The sequence below is a fragment of the Rhinatrema bivittatum genome, chromosome 2, assembly GCF_901001135.1.
Source record: "Rhinatrema bivittatum chromosome 2, aRhiBiv1.1, whole genome shotgun sequence".
NCBI classification, from domain to species: domain Eukaryota; kingdom Metazoa; phylum Chordata; class Amphibia; order Gymnophiona; family Rhinatrematidae; genus Rhinatrema; species Rhinatrema bivittatum.
This window is the reverse complement of record NC_042616.1, coordinates 221,322,514-221,347,502: the sequence shown is the minus strand read 5'-3', so window position 1 is coordinate 221,347,502 and position 24,989 is coordinate 221,322,514. Positions and strand designations below refer to the sequence as shown.

Sequence of the window (24,989 nt, the reverse complement as noted above, 5' to 3'; positions counted from 1 at the left end):
AAAAATCTTAGGATAGGCAGGATGGAGCTTAGCTCCCCTGTTCTCAGAGACCTCTTATTATTATTTTCAAAAACACCCCCAAAACAAGAACTTTCTAATCATGAATGTCTGTGTATCTCAACCTTGGGCTCCAGCCACCTTTCTAGAAAAGGAGGCGCCTTCTAACCAGTCCTAGACTTGTCAATAGGCACCCATTATGCCTGTGCCTAGGGCAGCAAACATTTAGGGGCAGCAGGCTGGCTAAGATTTGCTGCCTTCCAGCTCTGCTGAATCTCATTCAGCAGAGAACAGCCCTCTGCTACCCTGTAACAGCCCCTTACAGGAGGTGTGACTGTGTGTTGAGGGTGGGGGGACGGCATACCTGGGAACTTTTCAGTTCTGGCCACCCTGAGATTGCCGTTGATTAGCAGAGAGCGGGGAGGAGGAAAGAATGGAATAATATGCATAATTGTTCTCTCTTCTACACCAACCCCAATCAATCGACACTCTTCCTCTCTTTCTCCTACCCACCATTATCACCTGTTCCCCCCCAACCCAGAGATGACTCCAGCATACTTCCTTTCTCCCTGACCCCAGCACTCTCTTTGCTCCCACCCTCTATAAGTCACAGCTCCATGACTTAGGCATGTTGATTGAGCCCCGGGTCCTGGGATCTGCAGACTGAGTTTTGTGTGTGTTGCAGCCCCTTTCCAGTCTCTCTCCACATTCTGCTTGCAGTGTCTGCTCCAGACTCAGTCCTGTTCTCTGCAGGCTCACTGAGGAAGGGGAGTGGCTGAGTTGTATAAAGAGAGGCCCTGAGATTTCGAGTGTTTCCCCTGAGATCCTGCAACTGATGCAAATTCCCTGAGTCTCAGGGTGAAATCGGGTCTGGGGGTGGGGGTATTGTGAAAGCACCAAAAGTGTCTAGGAACTGCAAAATCTTAAATCCATCCTGGCCTCTAGCACTACTCTGAGAGAGAGGCACCTCGCCACGCACGACGTGTCCCCTTGGAGGGAGAGTGTCGAAGACCCTCTTTCTTGGCAAGAGAGGCTTGAAGACCCCCTGAAATACGAGGCTACAGGAGTTTAATAAATTTCATGACACCTCCCAATGGGGAGCATCATACCTCCTCTAACCCTCCTACTCTACTGTGGCATCACATGCATCTCATACAATTTCTGTGGAGACGCTGATACCACTCCAGTCGGGATCAGTTTTGGGACTCCCTTTTCCTACATAAAAAGATAACTGGGCTGGCTCCTTTCCAGAGATGTACTCATCTGCGTTTCTGAAATTTTACCCAATAGAAGCCAAAATAAATATGCCTAGAGGTTTGCCTACAATTGATCGTCATAGAATTAATTGACCTGGGATTTTGGCTAATTTGCAGACCTGACTTGTACTCCAGGAATGAAGTCATCCCCTGCCAGTTTTGAGGCAGTTTGAAGCTGAAAGTCTTTGTGTAAGTTCTTCTTCCAGTGCTTTTGCTTAGCTGAACTGGTGTTCCACCCTTTTTGTTTAATTATAAAAAAAGAGAAGGTGACATCTGTGGTGTCACTAGTTAAAATATAGCTACAATAAATGTGATGTTTTTGAACAGCATCATCATATAGTCTAGTGAGTGAGTCATAACTCTTTATAAATAAGAGAATGTTTAGGGGAAAAGTATACTAAATCTTAATTAACATTCTATTTCCTTTAATCTTATGCAGGGAAATTTGGGTTGTCTATTGCCTATGATATCCATATCTACAATCCTGCAGCTGAGGTTAAGATAAACCCGAAGGGTATTTCTACTGGAGCCGGTCCTTGTGATCCTGAATAGTAGGTTTCCTATTTTATTTAATGTGTGTGTGTTGGGAAGGGGGTTACCTCTAAATCAAGTGGAATGCTTTTCTCATGTTACAGGCACTATCTTGATAACGAGAAGCAATATCCAGATGCTTTCCTAATGGCTTTAAACCTTCTAATTTTTACCAAATGTTTCAGAACATCAAGTTGCTAGATAAGCCAAGCAAGCCACTTTTAAATTTAAGCTTATTTTAGTGAATGATTACATTTTTTTTTTTTTACCTTTTTTCAATCGCAGTCTTAAGAATTTAATGAGCTTCTCTTTCCATCCTGCATAGGTCAGATGCTTGGGGGCTATGCAGAACTCCTGTACCAAACAGGCCTGGTAAATGAGGCAGAAGCAGAATGACCAGGGTGTCACGTATATCCAGCAGGAGAAATGGATTGACTCCTTTGAAGTCCATACTGGAGACCTGCTCAGAGGCCTTTTTACAACTTAAACCATCTGAGTAAGGTTTGGGGATCACATGGGAGTAAGACAGAGGTCAAACATTTGTTGTTGGGGGTGAGTGCCCACTATAATGTGGAAGAAGAAGTAGACCAATCTCCCACATCCTCTCAGACTGTGGAGTTCAATTCACATCACGATTTTGGAGAACATAAGAACATGCCATACTGGATCAGACCAAGGGTCCATCAAGCCCAGCATCCTGTTTCCAACAGTGGCCAAACCAGGCCATAAGAACCTGGCAAGTACCCAAAAACTAAGTCTATTCCATGTTACCGTTGCTAGTAATAGCAGTGGCTATTTTCTAAGTCAACTTAATTAATAGCAGGTAATGGACTTCTCCTCCAAGAACTTATCCAAAACTTGGTTATTCTATGCGGCATATAATGAAGATAAGAAATGAAGATAAGAAATAGGCATCAATGTAACTGTACAATCACAGGTGGCTCCGACTTTTATTAACCTTAATACTTAAAGCATGTTTATGTTTTTAGTATTTATTGGTTTAATATTTATGGCTTCAGACATTATTTTATTAAGACATCTTTTATTCTTACTTGTTAAATTTTATCTTCTATTATTATTATTGTTTGTAATTTTCATTTATTGTATTTTATTGCTATGTTAACTGCTGTGAAGGCTACGCCGAGACAACGGTATATAAGCACAAATAAACCTTAAACCTTAAACCTTATCCAATCCTTTTTTAAACACAGCTATACTAACTGCACTAACCACATCCTCTGGCAACAAATTCCAGAGTTTAATTGTGCGTTGAGTAAAAAAGAACTTTCTCCGATTAGTTTTAAATGTGCCACATGCTAACTTCATGGAGTACCCCCTTGTCTTTCTATTCAAAGAGTAAATAACCAATACACATCTACCCGTTCTAGACCTCTCATGATTTTAAACACCTCTATCATATCCCCCCTCAGCCGTCTCTTCTCCAAGCTGAAAAGTCCTAACCTATTTAGTCTTTCCTCATAGGGGAGCTGTTCCATTCCCCTTATCATTTTGGTAGCCCTTCTCCATACCTTCTCCATCACAATTATATCTTTTTTGAGATGTGGCGACCAGAATTGTACACAGTATTCAAGGTGTGGTCTCACCATGGAGCGATACAGAGGCATTATGACATTTTCCGTTTATTCACCATTCCCTTTCTAATAATTCCCATCATTCTGTTTGTTTTTTTGACTGCCGCAGCACACTGAACCTACGATTTCAATGTGTTATCCACTATGACACCTAAATCTCTTTCTTGGGTTGTCTCTGCAAGAAATTTGGATTTGCACTGGGCTTCACATCCGCATAGCAGCCCCAAAGAAATAGGCAGATGGAAGGGTCAACCAAATCCTCAGGAATTTTCCAAGAGCATATGTTAGTAAGTGACAGGACAACTGGGCTACTCTCCTCCCTTGGGTAGAATTCTGCCATAACAATCACATAGAGAGTTCCACTGGATTGTCACTGTTTCAGATCATCTGTGGCAAACACTCTAGGATACCTCTTCCAGCCCTACTTTTGGTATCATGCCCAGTGGCCCAGGCTATGAGCCATGATTTCCAAGACCTATGGCAGAGGACTTATCAACTGCTACCACTGCAACTAGCTGATTAAACAAACAGACTGGTAAGAGGCAACAACCTGCACCACAGTGTAAAACTGGAGATCTAGTCGGACTGAATACTCTAAACTTGCAACTTAAGATGCCCTCTACCAAGTTCGCACCCAAGTTTATTGAGCTGTTCCCCATCCTACGACAGATCAGTGCCATAATATTTCAGCTGAAACTCCCACCCACTCTGAAGATTCTCAACACCTTCTCTGTTTCGCTCTTAAAACCCTCTGGTCCTCTTCTGGCCTTCATGACAACTTCCTAGCCCCACTCAAACCATCTCTGAGACTGACACCAACCCCGGACTCCCAAAGATGCCGGAAGCAGCAGGAGTACCTTATTGTTTGGAAAGGCTTTGGACTGGAGGAGAATTCTTAGGAGCCAGCATCCAACCTGCAAGCCCCTCAGAAAGTGACGGACTTCCATCGTTAATTCTCCCAGGATGGCAAGGTTAAGAACCTGGGGAGGGGGCTTATGAGGGGGAGTACTGTAATTTAAAGATGTAGCATGCAGGAGGAGAGGAGGGAGAAGAACTCGAGGAGGTCTTTTCCTTTTGTTACCTGTGCATGGGGACTGGGACGTGGACCGTCCCCTAGACGCTGTGCCCGAACGCTGACCGGACCCCCGACGAGGGGAGGAGACCTTGCCACTGACGTCATCAGGGAGGGACCGGAAGGCCTTCAAAAGCTGTCCCCTCCTGCGGCTTACTCGAGGAGAGGAGGGAGAAGAACTCGAGGAGGTCTTTTCATTTTGTTACCTGTGCATGGGGACTGGGACATGGACCGTCCCCTAGACGCTGTGCTCGAACGCTGACCGGACCCCCGACGAGGGGAGGAGACCTTGCCGCTGATGTCATCAGGGAGGGACCGGAAGGCCTTCAAAAGCCGGCCCCTCCTGCGGCGTGTAGGTGCCGCCGGCGTGTCGCCCAAGCCGCGCGCGCCTAAGGGGCGCGTGGCTTTGGTTTGAATTTTTCATCTTGGGCAGAAACGTTCCAAAATTTATTCTCTTCAACCTCCATAGAGATTTGTGAACTGTGAGTAAATAAATTTCTTTTTACTCTCCCTCACTCCGACCTCCATTTACCATTTAAGGAGAGCCTAATTAGTAATAAGGTAGAGTGAAGAATTGAAGGAATTGGAGCAGTGACCCTTACTATTTGCCTATATTATGCCTCATACTAAGAGGAAGGCAAGGATTAGGGAGGTAATAACCTCATCTCCCAATCCTGTGCCTACCCAATCACAGATTCCTACCTTTTTCTCACCAGCACCTTTAAATGAACCTGTGGACATGGCCGCTGAGGAAACTGCCATAGAGCGGGTGACAGACCCTCTGGCCGAGGCATCTTTAACCCCTGGAGCCCCTAAGACCCCTCTTCCGCCACAAATCTTTTCTCCTGACCACCTAATAACTAACTCTTTTAGTGAATCGGTTGGAGAAGGAGACCAAGCTAAAGGAGGTCAAAGTGGATCTATGAATCTCTCTGATAATCAATTACAGATAAAAAAAATCTGAAGAAATAACAATGAGCTCTATATGGTCAGCCATAAATTTGTTGGAAGCTGCTATTGTAAACTTAACTAAAATTACAGAGACATCAAATCAGCGCTTCAATAAAATAGAGACTGTGGTGTCAAAATTGGAAGTACAACAACGAGAAATGGATATGAGAATAAATGGACTACAAAGTTGTTCTCAAAAGTTTACTAAAATAGAGATTCTTTATGACAAAAAGCTTGAGGCCATTGAAAACTCATTGAAGTATTTAAATTTAAGAGTTCTGAATTTTCCAAAACATGATTTGATTACACCATTAGACATGTTTAAAGAATATCTTACTGTCACCTTACAAATGCCACAAAAATCTATTCCTCCTATTGCAAAAATTTATTATGTTGAAATAAAGGGGAATATTGTAAATCCAGAGAGTAAGCCTTTAGAACCACAGTTAAATATATCAGAAATAATTGAAGCAACAGCAGAAACAAAAATTGAAGCTAGGGCTACATTGCATGTATCTTTTGTTTTTTCAGCTGACAGGGATGCAGTATTCCGCATTTACATTAGGAAGAGGTTGGAGAAATTCCATGGTGCTCCTATTTGGATATATCCTGACCTATCTCGTAACACACAGATAAGGAGAAAGAAATTTCTTGCAATGAAAAATGAAGTAGAAAGCATAGAAGGGAAAATGCTAATAAGATTCCCATGTAAATGCGAAATAATGCATCAGAACCAGAGATTCATTTTTTATGATATTTCTCAATTGAGAGTTTTTTTTGATTCACAGGCCTAGAAATCTTTAGTTTTTGGGTAAAGAGGCATAATAGATAGATAGGTGCTACCTTATGTTTTCAGTTGTACATTGAGATAGTTCTCATAATTTCCCTTTAGTCCGCTAGATATTTCTTATTAATCTCCTTAGTGGATTACCTTTTTATTTTATGAAGATACATTTAGAATTACTCAATTGAAATCTGGTCAATAATATTGAAAATGTGATATTGACATTACTGTATCAATGTTTAATTTCTATGTATATCTGAAAAGCATAAATAAAAAAAAAATAAAGATGTAGCATGCATGTGTTAAAATTTTGTTGGCTTAATGTGTACCCTAATTTTGCATGCCAACTGTTTAGTTGGTGTACAAAAATACGTAGTGCCTTCAATGTTAAGTAGGATTTTAGCATGTATACTAAAATAAAATTTATTGTGGCTTTTAGTACACAGGCCCTTTATGTAATGTTTGTTGGTTGTGGGGTTGGCCCACAACTGGTAGCACTCACCCCCAGATGCCTGCAGCCTCCGGCTCAGCCTGGAAGCTGATGCTGTCTTCAGTGGCAGAAACGCCGCATGCTGTCACCATGTTGCTCATCCCATGGACCTTCTTAGGCCCGTGGCATACCACTCCTTAAAGGCCCCATGTGGGAACCAAGACTGCAGGTGCTCCTGGATGACATTGAGTGGTTGGGTCTATAAGCCCCAGCTGTGCATCTCTGCATTGCCTCAGAAATGGTCTCCTGCCTTGTTCGCAGTGTGTGTGTGTTGCTGGTACGTTCCTGTTTCCTGCCTTGCCTTGCCTCATCCTCGCCTTGTCCAGCCTGCCCCTCGTTCTACCTGCCCTGCCTCATCCAGTCGTCTCTGCCTTATTCCTGCCCTTGCCTTGGACTGACTTTTTGGATTTGACCTCTGCCTGGACCCAGACTAACCTTCTGCCTGCTACCATTCATTGACCACTGCCTGGACCTGGAGTATATTTTGCTTGCTGCCTGCCCTGTCCCTTGGCCTGTCCCTGCTGTTTCTCTGATTACTGCCTGCCCATACCTCAGCTTGGCCCCAGACTCTCTCCTATTTCTTGCCCTGGGGGACCATCACCTAAGCCCCACCGGCCCCCAGAATCCAAAGGTTCCATCTGTGGGTAAAGGGGTTGGTAAAGGTGAAGCTCCTGTTCAGTCCTGTCTCAGAGACTGTTTGTCATCTGTCTGAGAGGGCTTAGGGGGTTCACTCGCTAGGCTACGCCAACCACACCACAGCACAAGGATCCACATGAGGAGCATACTGATTCTTACAGCCTGCTTAATAAAATGAAAGAGTATTGAAGAGAACTAATACTAGAATCATTGGGGATGGGTGAACAAAGCCCTAAGGTAAGAAAGAACATTCAATATTTGTATAGAAATGGGAGAAATGGGATAAAAAGGCAATATTTGGAAGGCCATGTACATGAATGCTCATAGTATGGGAAATAAAATAACAGATCCAGAGGTAGTCACAGAAGAAGCTGATTTAGATATAGTGGCTGTCACAGAGACCTGGTACATGGAAAAACCGTGACTGGGATAGAGTTATACCAGGCTACAATTTATTCAGGAAGGACCGGGAAGGCAAGCAGGAAGTATGGCATTATTTATAAGAAACTAGCCGTTAAGCCCGTAACAACGGGCTACATTTAAAAAAAAATTTTCGGTCCATTTCCTTCCCACTTCCTCCCCCCTCTAGTCTCCCTCCCCCCACCCCTCACTCTCTCCTCCTCCTCCCACCTCAATCTCTCCTCACCTCACCTCCCTCCCCCACTCTCTCCTCTCTCCCCTCTCAGCTCACTCTCTCCTTCCTCCCCCCACTCTCTCCTCCTCCCACCTCACTCACCTCCCTCCCTCTCCTCCCTCCCCCCACCTCCCTCTCATCTCCCTCCCTCTCCTCTCCTCACCTCACTCTCACCCCCCTCACCCACTCTCTCCTCCCTCCTCTCAGCTCACTCTCTCCTTCCTCCCCTCACTCACTCCCCCTCTCTCACTCCCCTCCCCTTTCAGTCATCCACACCCGGCAGACAGGGGGTGTCCCTCCCTCGTGCGCCGCCGCCGCTACTGCTCCTCCCTCCCTCGCGCGCGTCGCCACCGCCGCTGCTCCTCCCGCTCCTGCTTGTTGTCGTCGTCATCGTCGTCGCCGCAGCTACTGTTCCTCTCGCTCCTGCTCGTCGTCGCCGCCACTCCTGCTCCTAAGGAGCAGGCGCCATTTTTTTTTCGGGCACGCTCCGCTCTGGCCGACGTGCTGCCCGCGCATGCGTGGTAGAGTTGCTCTCTACTGCACATTTGCTGCACGTCTGTCAGGGCTATATAAAAATAACTCCCCCTGGATCGAAGATATGCCACACTTCCACCAGGCAAACCGTCCTACCAGAAACTCCCTTGCGGGCACCCTCCACACCCCTTCACTCAAAATTGCTCACCTCACAAACACCAGAGCGAGAGCCTTCTCCATCGCCGGCCCCACCCTTTGGAACTCCCTCCCCACTGAGCTCCGACTAGAACCTTCACTTAATCAATTCAAAAAAGGAATCAAGACCTGGTTATTTAAACAGGCCTATCCCAACGCCTCTCAACCCTAGCATTTGACTTCTCCTCAACACTCATTATTTCCCTCTCCCTAGTACAGTGTCCCCCGCCCCCCTACACACCCTCCCTCCCTCACCACCCCCATCCATATTATGGCTTCCTGATATTCAGTCACCACCTCTCCTTCCCATCGCCACCCCCTGCCCCCTTGTACAGTTCCTACCCCACCCCGCCTCCCCTATGCGCTTCATCCCCCACCCCACGCTACCCCCCACTTTGTCGTCTCTTGTATATAATTAATTTATGTCCAACCTGGTTAACCACATGTAATCTCATTTAATAACTGTGGCGCCCGTTGGCTCTACAGTAAGTTGTCACCTTTTAACTTCCTATCCTTCCTCCATCTATCATTGTAATTTCCTTTCTCAGTTGTCTGTAAACCGACATGATGTTTTTTTTTACGAATGCCGGTATATAAAAGTTATAAATAAAAAAAAAAATAAATAAATAAAGGGCTCCCTTATCTAGTAGATAATATAAAAGCAATAGCATTGCTTGGCTTACGAGGTAAGGAGGAGGCACTGTGGGTTAATCTGAAAGGAGGGAACAGAACATCTATTTATGTTGGCATAGTAAACAGGCTTCCATCACAGACAGAAGAAATAGAGATTTAATGGAGGATATTCGCTGAATTGCTGTGAAAGTGGAGGTGCTATTGCTAGGGGATCTCAATCTGCCAGAAGTTGATTGGGACATCTCAGCTGCAGTGTCTTCTAGAAGCAGGAAGATCTTGGATTCTCTGCAAGGAGAACTGTTCTGTCAAATGGCAATGGAATCCCCTGGACCTGGTGCTTATCAATGGGGACAGTATTTTTGATGTTGTAATGGATGATCATTTGGGATCCAGTGATCACTGAATGGTGTGGTTCAGTATTGGGGCACAAGAGATGAAGGTTCATTCAAAGGTGAGGGCCTTAGACTTCAGGGAAACTAATTTTTTTAAAATGGGGAGTACCTCAAGGAGCTGTTAGCCGGATGGGAAAATCTAGAAGTAGAACAGTGGGCAAAATTAAAAGAAGATGATAAAAGGGCAACACATATTTTTGTTAGAAAGTTAAATAAAATAAAGAGGAAAAGAGGCCGCTGTGTTTTTCTAAAGAAGTAGCTGAAAAGTTAAGGGAGAAAAGATTAGCATTCAAAAACTACAAGAGATCAGAGAAAGAGGAAGACAGGCAACAATATCTGGAAAAATTAAGAGAAGCTGGGAAAGTAGACAGGAATGCAAAAAGGCAAACAGAAGAAAAAATAGTAAATATGGTAAAACAGGGGGAGACGACTTTTTTTTAGATATGTTAGTGATAGAAGGAAGTGCAGAAGTGGTATTGTGAGACTCGGAAGTGAAGGGGAGGAATATGTAGAGGCTGATGAGAAAAATGCAAAATTGCTTAACAAATATTTCTGTTCAGTGTTCACAGTGGAAGGGCCTGAAGCAGGACCACATAAAACAAGCATAAATAAGATTGGACGTGAGGTAAACCTCAAGTGATCTTTGCAACAGTGTATTCATGAGGAACTAACTAAACTTAAACGGCTGGATTTTAAATGCCCTGCGCGTGTAAATCCGGCCGGATTTAAGCGCGCAGGGCCCTTGCGTGCCGGCACGCCTATTTTGCATAGGCCGCCGGCGCGTGCAGAGCCCCGTGACGCGCGTAAGTCCCGGGGCTTCGTAAAAGGGGCGTGTCGGGGCGTTCTGTAAATGACACAGTGTTTCGGGGGCAGGCCCGGGGGCGTGGCGCCAGCCCAGAGGCGTGGTCGAGGCCTCCGGACCAGCCCCTGGGTCGGGTAATGACGCGCCAGCACTTGCTGGCGTGCGCAGATTTACGGCTGTAAATCTGCGCACAAAGGTAAGGGGGGGGGGGGTTTAGATAGGGCCGGGGGGGTGGGTTAGGTAGGGGAAGGGAGGGAAAGGTGGGGGGAGGGCGAAGAAAAGTTCCCTCCGAGGTCGCTCCGAAATCGGAGTGGCCTCGGAGGGAACAGGCAGCACACGCTGGGCTCGGCGCGCGCAGGTTGCACAAATGTGCACCCCCTTGCGTTTGCCAACCCCGGATTTTATAAGATACACGCGGCTACGCGCGTATCTTATAAAATCCAGCATACTTTTGTTCGCGCCTGGTGCGCGAACAAAAGTACGCGCTCGCGCAAAATTATAAAATCTACCCCAAAGTAAATAAGGCAATAGGGCTGGATGGAATACATCTGAGAGTATTAAGGGAACTTAGAGAAGTCCTGACAGCTCTTTTGGATGAGCTTTTCAGTGCTTCTTTAGAATCAGGAATAGTTCCGGAGGACTGGAGACAGGCAGATGTAATTCCTGTTAATAGAAGTGGAAGAAAGGAGGAGGCTGGGAGCTATAGACCCGTTAGTCTGACCTCTGTGGTGAACAAATACATGGAATTGTGCTAAAACAGAAGATTTTGCAGTTTTTGGAATCCAATGAATTGCAAGATTCGAGGCAGCATAGTTTTACCAGGGGTAAATCTTGTTGGACTGATCTGATCAATTTCTTTGATTGAGTGACCAGAGAGTTGGATCAAGGGATAGCACTCTACCCATATAATGGCTGCGATCTGACTGCAATCTTTCCTGTCAGGAATGCCTCCCCCTCCTCCTGTGCTGAACACACATTTTGCAGTCAGTGTGTGTTTTTTTTAACTCCCAAAGCATTTGCGTAGCATTAGCTTATGTATCAGGAGCTAAAAAAAAAAAAAAAAATCTAAGCATTAAAAATGTGCACTGAAAATCGCACATTGTTATGGTGAAAAGTTCCTGGGTATGGGCAGAAAATGCTGGTCCTTGCATTTGATCTGTGTGAACATAGCTTTATTTTGCTCACTCGCTCTGTTGCAGAGAGATATGAAGAATGGGGGCCTGAGAGAGAGAGGTCCTGTTAGCTCAGCCACAATAACTCTGTGTGTGTAATCTTTTTTTGTTGTTATTGGCCCAATAAAAGATACGATTACCCCCAAAGTACCATCATGTCTTTCTTGTAAAAGGAACCTTGATACCAGGAAGACTGCAGAAGGTTTTTATCACTCCCAGATGTGAGGAAACAAGGCCTTCAGTAATGGGCTGAAGTTGGAAGCATTTGATTGCAGATATGATGAACACAGTGAAGCCGTAGTTGGCCGTTCTTATATATAATTACAGGGTAAGTTACTGTTGGAGGTAGTTGTTCTAACTGCGCTTTGGAGGTCTAAGACAGCCATCAGTATTCGATTAGGCAAGAAAGCAACATTTTATTTTGTTGGTTGTTAGCAACATTCATTCTCTGGCACTCTCCTGCCATTCCACTTTATGAAAGGCTGAAATTGGTATTGCATTTTATGCTTTTTTTTTTTTCTCTGGAGTAAACTGCATGTTTTACGTAAGGTTGTGCATTTGCTTGAAACGACACAGACAATATCGACGACATTGCCTGTGTTGTTTCTTGTTGTTTTCAAAACAAAATGATAGGAAAAAAAACATAGTATTTCATGGTTTTTTCTTCTAGCGTTTTTTTATGCGCTCTGTTTCCGAAACATGAAAAAAAAAGGAAAAGCATTACTGACAATGAAAATCAACCCGCAAACAACACAACACAAAACGAAACATTTTTTTGACCTGGACACCCCTAGCTTTACAGGCCATGACTCCCTCAGAACAGAGTGCCCTCCTGATGTCTCACGTGTAGGGGTGATGATTCTCTTATGATATTAAACTTGAGGGGATGAGGAAGGTGTCTGGAGGGATTGCCTCAGTGAAGGTGGTGTTGAAGGGATGGAATGCCTGCTCTCCTTTACCCTCTTCTTCTCCCCACTTCATAATAGGCAGAGTGTAGGGGCTGGCTAAGAGAACAGAGTAGCTTTTCTCTGCTCTGTTCTGTCTGCAGCTGCATGGGAGGGTAGGGGCTGTTTTCTGCAGGGCACTCACCAGGAGATTTAAGATATCAGCACTGGATGCCATGACCAGGGATAATGCAGAATACCTGAACCTGGTTAGTTTGCACACCTATTTTATAAAAACATGTGCATATATTTTGTATGTTAAATAATTGTGATATGTGTGAATAACCCTCAGTTTACATGGAGAGACAGCTATTTTATGTTTAAACTGTTATTTTACAACATTGCCTGATATATGCGCATATCTTGCTTCTCAGAATACTTACTGATGTGCATACTTGCAAGCCCCGCCCCAGAGCACCCTCGAAATGCCCTCTTTGTATGCGCATATTTTTTCTGCCCTTATGAAAGTTTGTTTATTGTGCAAGAGGCTACTTACATGCCTGTATGGGGATTTTTTTTACCTACACATTCCCCATGGAAGTCTTTGAAAATTATCCACTTCATGTTTTATTTTGGCAGTACATTTATAAATGTTGTCATGACACTAAAGTTTCCTGAAACTGAATCTGGGAAAAGCACCAGTGAGGGGAGGGAGAGAAAAGCCTAGCATGTGCCTCTCTCACTTTCAGCCAGGAGGCAGGATGAGAAGGAGGATGGATTATGCTAGGACTGAGCCCCACTGCCAGTTGCAGGGAGGGAGGCTACCATTCAGGAGATGGGGCACTGGGCAATTACACTGATTTTCCCACAGCCCTTCCCCACTCAAGGATGGCCCTGCTTCAGAGTACTGGTATCTTTCTTTCTTGGGGAAAACCAAAACACTGATGCATCCAAAGTCCAAACAGTGCATAAATCATTTCTTCATAAACCTTTTTCATTCGGGACCAACTTTAAACCAAATTCAGGGGACCTGTCACATTTATTTATGTATGTGCTTTATTTTTTAATAATTTTTATGATTTATTGTAGCTATTATTGCTATTCCTTGCTCTGGGAGCATTTCTGTTTATGAGTAAGATGTTTGATAAATAAATAAACAGAATAGCTTCAGAATGCAGAACAAGGGTAGTGCTGGATGCTTATCATGCTGTAGAAATCTGCTGTCTTGTTGCGCTGTTCCTTGCTCTTGAATTTCCTGGTTGGATTTCCCCAGTGGGACTTAAGCAGGACCTTTCTGCAAGCCTCGAGGGACTTCTTAGTGGATTCATACTCAGTGTGGGAGCTCCTGGTATACACAGCTGAGTATGAACTAATGGGAGGAGATTATAAGGAGGAAATGACCATAATAAAAACATCCTTTTTATTAAAAGTATCTAAAGAGTATTGAAATAACTAGATATAGCCAAAATAGAAAGGTGGTAAGAATGGAATGCAACAAACAGAACCCTAGATTAATCATTCTCACAGTGAGAAAGAGAAAGAGAGAAACAGACTATCTACGAAGGCCCTGTAGTAACTAAAGGGCCTTCGTAGATAGTCTTAGTTATTTATATCTCTGTAGGAGGGCCACCTAGTAACTCGAGGTGAGGTTTAGGTAGTAGTGTAGGGGTTAGGGGCCACTTTTACATGCAGAGTGAGACGTACGAACAGAGCAGTGCTCTCTTGTGAAGATTTGATGACCTTCGGAGTGAGGAAACTCACACAACGATGAGATTTGTACAATGTTCTCTCAACCTAGCTGATGTTACCCAGGTAGAGCATCCCTTCCCCCCTTCCCTCCGAATAGAACCATCACTTAACAAATTCAAAAAAGGAGTCAAAACATGGCTCTTCAAGCATGCATATCCCGACTCAACCATTACGTAGACTTCTCCTAAATGGACCTTTCTAAATGGACCTTTCTAAGAATCTCCACTACCTGCCCTCCCCCCCTCCTCCCCCCCCCACTCCCATGCCCCTCCCCCCTTGCTCTTCTCCTTTTCCATCTGTGCCCTTCCCCTCCCCCCCTGGAACTTTGCTGCACTTCATAACCCCTATACCACTTTCTCATTGTTAAAGATAAAGTTTTCTTAGTTTGTACAAAGTTTCTCTTTCTTTCTTTCTACCTTTTTCTTCCATAGCTATTTAGTTCTTTTATGTTATTATATATAATCTCAGAATGTTTTTACGATGCCTATATCTTACACCATTTGCGTTTAACTATGACATGTTATTCTGTTCATTGTATTTTCCTCCTTTCAGTTCAATGTAAGCCGGTATGATGTGCCTCACGAATGTCGGCAAAGAAAAGTCTATAAATAAATAAATAATAAATTTTACACATGCAAAAACACCTTAATGCATGCATTAAGGCCATAACGCATTTTGAAGAATGATGCAGAGAGGAAGGCATTCAATGAAGGAATGCTCAAGTTAACATTTTAAGGAAGACAGCAGTGCGGCAGGGGAGAAGAAAAACTGATACTTCACGCATATCCAGCATAGCTCCCTGCTTCAATGGCAGGGGAGAAGAAAAACTGATACTTCACGCATATCCAGCATAGCTCTCTGCTTCAACGGCAGGGGAGAAGAAAAACTGATACTTCACGCATATCCAGCATAGCTCTCTGCTTCAACGGCAGGGGAGAAGAAAAACTGATACTTCACACATATCCAGCATAGCTCCCTGCTTCAACGGCAGGGGAGAAGAAAAACTGATACTTCACGCATATCCAGCATAGCTCTCTGCTTCAACGGCAGGGGAGAAGAAAAAAGGATTCGCACTCACAAAGCGGGGAGTAGCTGGCTTGTTACGGCGGTTACTACCCCAAGCCAAATAAGCCTGATACTTCACTTTCAATGCATTTCCAGCATAGCTCTCTGTTTTAACGGCAGGGGAGAAGAAAAACTGATACTTCACGCATATCCAGCATAGCTCTCTGCTTCAACGGCAGGGGAGAAGAAAAACTGATACTTCACGCATATCCAGCATAGCTCCCTGCTTCAACGGCAGGAGAGAAGAAAAACAACCAATAAGGGCTGAATAACATAGTCTGGGTAAAACAAATAAGCATGGGTGTAGCTTGCTTATTGCGGCGGTTACTTCCCCTACTACCCCTAACTAATCAAGCTTGATATTTCACTTGGATGCAGCTCCATCACTGCTCTCTACATTAATGGTGGGGGTGGAAGGGAAATAGAACCAAAGAGCTAAGAGAAACAGATAAGTATGAGAAAAAATGTGTGAAGCTTGCTGGGCAGACTGGATGGGCCGTTTGGTCTTCTTCTGCCATCATTTCTATGTTTCTATAGAATTAGAAGATGGAAGTGGATTTCATGGCATGGAACCATATAGAGAATACAGAATAAAGATACCAGTGCCAGGGTTGTGAGGACATGCTGAAGAACCCTTTTGCTGGTCACTTATTTAGAAAGAAAGTGACTATAATAAGAGCATAAGAAATGCAATGCTAGGTCAGACCAAGGTCCATCGAGCCCAGGATCCTGCCTCTGATAGTGGCCAGTCTGGGTACTACTACTGTTACTGATATTGCTACTTAACATTTATATAACGCTATTCAATGTACGCAGCACTGTACTGTGACTTTTTCGGAAGCCGTGTTGGTTTGGGTGAAGAAGCTTGTTATCGTAGAGGTAGTTGTTTAACTGGTAGAGAACAGTAGATTCCTTTACTTTGGCCAAGGTAATATTGGGTGAAGATTGTTAAGGTTGGAGAAGTCTTCATTTTTCTTTTTTTGAATAGGTAGTAATGAGGTCAGTTTAAACTGATCAGGATAAACACCAGTGAGTAGTGATTGATTTATGAGGTTAACAAGGAAATCATATATTGGTAAACTAAGGGGCAGATTTTAAAAGCCCTATGTACGTAAATCAAGGTGAATTTACGCGTGTAGGGGGGTTACGCGTGCCAGGCCTATTTTCAAAAGGCCCGGTGGCGCACATAAAGACCCAGGATGCGTGTAAGTCCCAGGGCTTTACTAAAGGGGCAGGACATGGGCAGGGCAGCCCGGGGGCAGGGCAAGGGCGTGGCCAGAGGCCTCTGCTTGGCCGCTGTGCTGGGGGATCACGCGCTGGCAGTCGGCCTGCACGCACAAGTTACGCCTGCCCTGCCTCTGGCAGGCGTAACTTGTGAAATAAAGGTACGGGTTTTTCTTTTTTTCGGGCTGGGGGGCAGGACAGGTAGAGGAAGGGAGGGGAAGATGGGGAGGGAACAGGGGAAAGCCAGCTGGTCTCCCCGAGGGCTCGGTGCGCAAGGTGTGCGCATGTTATTTATTTATTTATTTATTTATTTAACACTTTTCTATACCGACCTTCATGGTAGGGACCATATCAGGTCGGTTTACATCAAAAAGGGGGAACTGTAACGAAACCGTAGGTAACAGGAAGAACAAAGTTACATTCAACAAGGGAGGTAAACTTGGAAGCAAATAAAACCGGGCGTACATTTGTGCATGCCAGGTAGCATGCACAAATGAACGCCGCATGTGTATGTTTTAAAATCCGGCTCTAAGTGATTTCAAATAGTGTCCAGGACAGGGATTGAATGGAGAAAAGGATATTTTTGTTTTATGAAAAATGCGTATGACTGTGTCCGAGTTAGTGGGCGAGAATGATGACCAAGAACAGTCAGCTTTATGGATGAAGTCTTTGGGGTAGGGTAAATGTGTAAAGACCGATGATATGTTGGTAATTTTATCTCTAAAGTAAGAAGCAATTTGATTGCAAAAATCGTTACTGAGTAATAGTATAGGGGGAACAAGTGATGGAAAAGAGGTTAACTGCTTCACTAGGTTAAATAGCACCGAAATGTTACCATTGGCTGCTTTAATTTTAGATGAGTAAAAATTCTTTTTTGCTAATGTGACTTCTTTCCTATATTTTCTGAGACAAATAAAGTAGTGTTTTTTTGAGTTAAGGGAATCATCCATGCGCGTTCAGATTGTTGTAGTTTGATTTTTAACATTTTGAGTTTGATTACGGTATATACCAGGGAACTGAGGGTTTGGGCTTAATGTGAAAACGAGAAATAGGGGCTAAGGAGTCGGGGTCATTGGAGATGGTGTTATTCCAAAGATCAACTGTTGAGTTAATGTCATTTAATATGGAATCAGGTAAGTTTTCTGTGAGATTTGTTACAAACTCTTCAGGGTCAATTTTTTTCCGTTTATAGATGGAGAGAGGGGTTGAAGACTGAGTTGAGTTGGTGTTAGACCTTAGATAGGTGGATAGATAAATCAAACTGTGATCAGACCAGGGAATTGGATATGCAACTAGTGTGGTATCTTCAGGTTTTATGAATGTTGGATTGCAGAAGATTTGGTCCAACATATGACCATGTTTATGGGTAGGGGCAGTAATATTTTGAAGCAAACCTAAACCTGATAGGGCATCAATGAAAGATGTTGCAATAAAATGTGGGTTTAAGGCATCAAAATGGATGTTGAAGTCTCCAGCAATAATGATTTTACTAAAGTCTACTGGGAGGGTGGATATGGATTCAATAACTGTTGATGGGTCATGATGAATTGTCCCACGAGGGCAATATATCAGGAGGATATTTAAAACATTGGTCAAAATTAGGAGGAATTTGAATGGAAGAATGAGGGAAGAATGATTTTTTGGGGGGATAGTGAAGATTTGCAAATTGCTAGGAGGCCGCCTCCTCGCCGGTTTGGCCTATGTTCAGAGATTGGGATATAGTCCGGAGGGCATAATGAGTTGATTGTAACATTGTTTGCATCTGTCAGCCAAGACTGTAATGAGGAAACAATCCGTTTTTTTTCCCAATTGATTGTACATTATAGAGCAATAGTGTGAAGGAGTAGAGAATAAAAAGGGGGGTCATAACTGAAGTAGATATATTGATTAAGGATGCGCAACTAATTGTTTTTGATTTCAAAGAGTAGTATTTGTTATAATGGTGAATCAGGTCACCATATTTACCATGCCGGTTATAGTTGGTATGTCCATGATGGAGTCCAAACAGATGTATGAATGTGAATAATAAAATAGGGAGAGACCGGTCAAAAGTGCTGTAGGGATCTAAGAAAGTTTTATTAAACTTGGGTGGTTTTATTGGATGCACAAAGGACGCCTCTGGCATCGCTGCAGGCTCTTTGAGCGTCTGCCCCAGATGATGTCAAAGGGAGGGGGGGGGGGGGCAGAGCGACTTGGTCCTGGCAGCAGACAGCGATGGAGATGGTCTAGGGCTGCAGGAGGTGAGTTCAGAGCGGAGGAGTTAATGTAGCCAGAAGATTCGCTCCAGAATGACAACAGGAGCAGCACGGAGTCCAGGGTGCTTTGCCCCTCCGGCATCTATGCGGGTTCTTTGAGCTTCCGCCCCAGATGACGTCAAGGGGGGGGGGGGGGTGCAGAACGACTTGGTCCCGGCGGCAGACAGCGATGGAGATGGTCTAGGGCTGCAGGAGGTGAATTCAGAGAGCAAGAGTTAATGTATCCAGAAGATTCGCTCCAGAATGACAACAGGAGCAGCACTGAGTCTCCACGATATTCAAATTTATCTCATGTATATTCATTGTGAATATCTGGAAAATCCAACTGGCTGTAGGGTCCCCAGGACAGGCTTGGGAAGCCCTGGACTAAAGAAATTCTTTTGGTTGTGATTGTGCTGAAGCCAGATAAGGAATGGAGTATGCAAGCATTGTTTTGTAATGTATCTTAAGTTATGTGGGTTGTAAAGTTAAGCTTTAGTTCAATGTCATTTGTTTAACCCATGTGAAAAGGAAACTTTTTTATGGCTGTATTTGCAGAATTATCCAAAGCTGGTGCCTCTTGATCAGTGCCAAATATAGAATTTCATATTATTTGGAATTATAACCAGCTATCTGAATTTTTAGTTAAGATTACTTCATCACCACCAGAAATGCATTCTTTTTCAGATTGTTATTTTGGGCGATGGCTTGTTTAGTCACATATGTTTTCTCTGCTTGCTCTTCTCCCATTTTAAGGTTAACTTTCTTGCAGTTTAATTTGGAATTTAATAGTTTGGCTGTATTTTTTCTTCTCTGTTTATGTAGTTAAGTTTAGTTTCTAAACGGTTATATCATACAAATATAAATTCTAATAAATAGATAACAAAACCCACCAAAACAAAAACAAAAAACACTTGCCTCCCAGGACTGATTCCCCCAAATATATATGTGTCTTTTATTTACCTCTGGTAGCTCTTATACAGTATTTCCTTTTAAAAAAAAGGTTTACATATGAGAGTATTCCCAAACTGATTGCTAGTTGTCTTTTCAGTTTCTTTTTCCCCATTGATTCCTATGGCATTTGGGGCATAAAAGTATTTTAAAAGAAGTTCCTGGTAAGTGTTTGTGGAATGTTCTTGGCTTCCTTCTATTAGAGATGACATCATGGTCAGAGCATGCTCACTGTTTCCACTGCCCTATTCCAGATGTTACTGTTGTCATAAAGATATCCTGACTTTTGCAGAACGGATAATAAGGCTTAGAAATATTAATATGAAGTTCATAATGCAATATGATATTTAGAGCAAGGGACCATCCTTAAAAGGAGCTTTGTGCAATTTTCCAAGAAAGCCTCTGAAATAATTGAAGTTTTTTTTTTCTTAACTTTGGGGTATGAATGTTTATATTTGACAAAGTTGCCATATATCTTCCAGCTGAACATTTTTCTAAGTCCAAAATTTGGGTAAATCAATTCCTTAAGTATCAAGTGCAAGCACTACTGAAGGAGGAGTGCTTTCACAGTTTGTTTCAAATGCAGCTGCACAGCTGGATTTGCCATAAATCCGGGGATTATATGTTTTGGCACACAGACTCTTGGTGGTAAACCAAAGTGTAGAGAGCAAACCAACCCGGGCTGGCTTACTTTGACTCCAGTCTTCTGTTCTTCTTGCAAGTATATAATTTGTGTTATAGCATTAACAAGCTACCACAAACATTTCTATTCCTTGCTTTCAGGGGATTCTTTGGCAAGACACAGCATAAGATGTTTTCTGAAGTCCAAATATTAGAAGAATTTAAGGGTAAAAAAAATGGAAGAGCTTAGTTTGTTTTTTTGTTTCATTATTCAACTTTTTATTGTGATGTTAAACTTTCTGGAGATTCTTCTGACTGTGAGGGTGTGCATTAGCTGCACTGCATTTTGATTCCAAATAAAGAGAATGCCTGCTGCTTATAATTGATTTTACTTCTAGTGTGAACTGAATTTACACAAAATTTTTGGTTTTTTTTTCCATTGGGATCATTTCTTTCAAAATGGTAAGCTGTCTTTCTTCTGGAGGGCATTGCAAATTTATTTTTCCTAAAACATATCCACTGTCTGCTCTGTCCATCCAAAAGCTCAAACTCAAGTGGATTGAAACACTGCTTCCAACATGTCCCTCTTATTCCCTATAAATACTCATCTTTATCTGCTCTCAGCTGTTGCCAGGTGCTGTTTTGGCCATTTATTGTAATAATAATAATTTATTTTTGTTTTAAATTTTATAAATGTTTTCAGTGGCAAATTTTACTCTTGAAATACATAACAATTTATTTAAAAATCAGGAGAAAAGAAATTTCATGGCAAGGGGCATCTGGTACCACACATACAGGATTCAATTTTGCAAAATTTCTGAGCAATTTTTATTTATTTTTTATTTTATTTCGATTTATATTCCACTTTTCACACTTTTTTCAGCGCTTCAAAGTGGATTACGTTCACATATTGTAGGTATTTCCCTATCCCCAGAGCTATAGATGTTTGACTCACACTTTCTTTTTATGCATGCTGCAATAAAGATGCTCAGGCGAAGTTTGATTCTCTCCTGTGAACATTAACTCTTATGCCTGTTTTTCATCTCTCCACATTTTGCTGATCTAAGGTTTCCAGCTTTCAAATGTGAAAATTCAGAACACTGGGACACACGGAGTAAAATGTTCATCTTTGTCCTTTTGCATGATCATTTATTTTAAAATTGTATTACTTGATTTATTACTAGAAAGTTGTGCCCAAAGCAAGGACGTGATCCCAATTATAGAAAAAATACCAATAATATTCTATTAGAACAGTCAGGAAAATGAAAATTATGTAACTACTGCCACCCCCCATCATTAGGAAATGTGCATTTGATCTGAAGAATCACAAATACTTGTCATTTTCAGGTCACACAAACTTTCTAATAACTCATTAAATCTATTTTGCCCTAGTACTATTACTTATCCCTTGAGCAAGCGATCAGTCTCATACAGGCCGATACAGTAAAACCTGCGGGAGAGCCGGTGCTCCGAGGCGAGCGCCCGCTCTCCCAACGCGCGCCCAGGCCACTCTTCTGGGCACGCGATCAAGTATTTAAATGAGGGCCCACGGTAAAAGGAGGCGCTAGGGACACTAGTGCGTCCTTAGCGCCTCCTTTTTGACAGGAGCGGTGGCTGTCAGCGGGTTTGACAGCCGATACTCAATTTTAGCAGCGACAGTTCTCAAACCCACTGACAACCACGGGTTCAGAAAACGGACTTCGGCTAAATTGAGCGTCCGTCTTCCGACCCGCGGGCCGATTTTTAATTTTTTTTTAATATTGGGGCCTCTGACTTAATATTGCTATGATATTAAGTCGGAGGGTGTACAGAAAAGCAGTTTTTTCTGCTTTTCTGTACATTTTCTCGGTGCTGGCAGAAATTAAAATGTGTAGCTTGGCAGCACATTTTACTTTCTGTATGGTGCGGGAATAACTAATAGGCCCATAAACATTTGCATGTTGCGGGCGCTATTAGTTTCGGGGGGTTGGCCATGCATTTTCGACGCGCTATTGCCCCATACTGTATAAGGGGTAAAAATAGCGTATCGAAAACGCGCGGCCAATTGCGGACTAACAGTGCGCTCCGCCGGAGCACACTGTACTGTATCGGCCTGATAGTAAGAAACACATCCTAAAGAAACTTAAACCCCTGCTATATACCCAAGACCTCCGCACAGTCCTACAGGCAACTATTTTAACTAAACTGGACTATTGCAATTCTTTATTGCTGGGCCTCCCTCTCTCCACTATCAAACCCCTCCAACTTTTACAGAATGCCATGGCCAGAATCCTAACAAACGCACGTAAATCGGATCACATTACCCCTATCCTAAAAAACCTCCACTGGTTACCCATAACCTCACGCATAAAATACAAAACACTCACCATCCTCCACAATTTATTGTACAATCAAAATCACACTTGGCTCGAGAATGCACCTCTTTTCCGATCATCTACCCGCCCCTCCAGATCCAACCTTGCTGGTACCCTATACACCCCCTCCCTAGAAACTGCACACCACACCTCAACCAGAGAAAGGGCTTTCTCTATTGCCGGTCCTTCCCTATGGAACACCATGCCCACGGCCCTCTGTCTAGAACCTAACCTGTCTAAATTTAAAAAAGGGCTCAAAACCTGGCTCTTTACATTAGCATATCCAGATGTTGACCAAACTTAGCTTGCACTCTAACCCCGCAGCCCACCCTTTCCCCTCTCCTCCTCCTCTCTGCGTCTCCTTTTCTCCCCCTTTCTTCACCCCAAGCAAAGACTCCAAAATATAGTGTTTCTCCCCCTAAGCAATGATGCCTAAATTCTGTTATAAGTTTCCCCTCATCCTCCTTTAAGCCTACCCTACCATTCCCCCTCCACCTCTCCCTGTCTCTGCCATCACTGGTCTGGTACCTACCAGCCCACCTGTACATGGTGTCTATTGTTAATTTTATTTTCTTCAAATGTTCCTATCAAATTTCTCTCTTTCCCTATCCTTCCTACTGCTGTCCTCTCTCCTCTTTCATTACTGCTCCCCCCTTCCCTTCCCTGTTTATTGTATTTCTCTCGCTTGTTATTTTGTTACAATGTAAACCGGCATGATGTTCCAACGAATGTCGGTATATAAAAATCAACAAATAAATAAAATAAATAAATGATGGCAGATGAAGCCCAAATTGGTCCATTCAGTATGCCCAGTTGAAATTCCTCTGCTTTGGGTAGATGAACATTCATATTCCCACATGCAACCCAATGCCAGCTTCTTCCCACTATCTTGTGATGTTAGGTAAAAAAGTATCACAATCTTTTACCCAGCACTGCTGTCACAGGACTGGTGCAAGGGTATGAGGTGCCCTAGGCAAAGTTTACAGCCTTGCCTGACTCCCTCCCTCACACACAATTAAAAAGTATGCAATTATAAAAGATTTTACATGGAAAAGGACATTCAAAGTACAGTCTTCTGAGGTAAAGATATGACTTACAACATGCATATTATATTTATATGCACGGCTATGGTATCAAACACAAGCCCTGCAAAAAACACACTTGGAACCCATATACTCTACCTACCCTTCCTACCTTATTGTAACCAGTAGTTTTTCACTAGCAAAATATTCTCAATATGATGCAGCATTTCTCTGTTAAACCTCTAAAATTAGCTGTTACAACTACTAAACCACTCTCCATTCATTATTAATGTATATAATATGACTTATTAATGTAAACAATATGTCTTTTCATATACTCTGTTGTTATACCTCCTCCCATAGTTTTTTAATTTAATTCGGTCGACTGTTCATGTAAACCACTGTTATACCTGTTATCCCACAGTTATCAATGTAAATCTTTTGACTGATCATGTAATCTGTTGTTATACCTGTAAACTGGAGTGAAGGTCTGCAACAAACTTCGGTATATACAAATATACAAATAAATAAAATAAATAAAATATGGTATTATGCCTATTATAATGTGTTTGGTGTGGGCTTGGCCACCAGAAAGCTATGAGTAAATTAAATTACAATTGCAGTATAGTAAACCACCTAAAACAAAACAGCGCTAAGTAAAAACCCTATCTAAGAAAAGACAACACTTAAAATTTTACACCAGGCTTTAAAATAACAATACACCTCCTATTAGGAAGCAGAACAAGGCAGGCTGCTATAGATCCCTATACAAAAACTATAAACTAGCAGAATGACTCACCTTGGTCACACATATAGAATAGACAGATCCTCACCAAATAAAGAATACAGAGACCATAAAGTATAGAAACATGCAGTTGGAAACTACAAACCAGACTCCTTATAAAGTGCAAGAATGGAAAAACGGAAACATCACCATTCCTCACAAAACAAACAATAAGGCCAACAAATATAAAACATCTTAATAGTAAAACCATATTTCAATATGGTTCATACATTTTTCAAAAGAGCTGATGAAAAGAATAACATCCAATAAATAAAAACTCATTTTAAAAATTTTAAACATTTTCCATATACTAATAAAATATTTCAAAACAACATATATATCAAATAAAGTCTAATAATTCAAACAAATAGGGGGTAAAAAATATTCCAGGATGCCATACCTGGGAACCTTTGATTTCCAATCATCTTGTCATCTTACATTGTCATGGATTAGTGGGTAGAGGGAGGTGCACACTTTATCCTCTCTTTCT

The 24,989-nt window shown here is 42.7% G+C and overlaps 1 protein-coding gene across 1 annotated transcript in view; it reads left to right on the top strand.

Annotated features, from left to right (window-relative positions):
- Positions 1–1,685: 1,685 nt before the first annotated feature.
- CPVL (carboxypeptidase vitellogenic like) overlaps positions 1,686–24,989 on the top strand; it is a gene marked incomplete at its 5' end in the record, with an annotated part of 147,095 nt that continues 123,791 nt past the window's right edge. Inside the window, 3 exon segments of the mRNA XM_029587066.1 lie at positions 1,686–1,808; positions 2,115–2,165; positions 11,874–11,939. Of these exon segments, the coding sequence (XP_029442926.1) occupies positions 1,686–1,808; positions 2,115–2,165; positions 11,874–11,939 (240 nt within the window).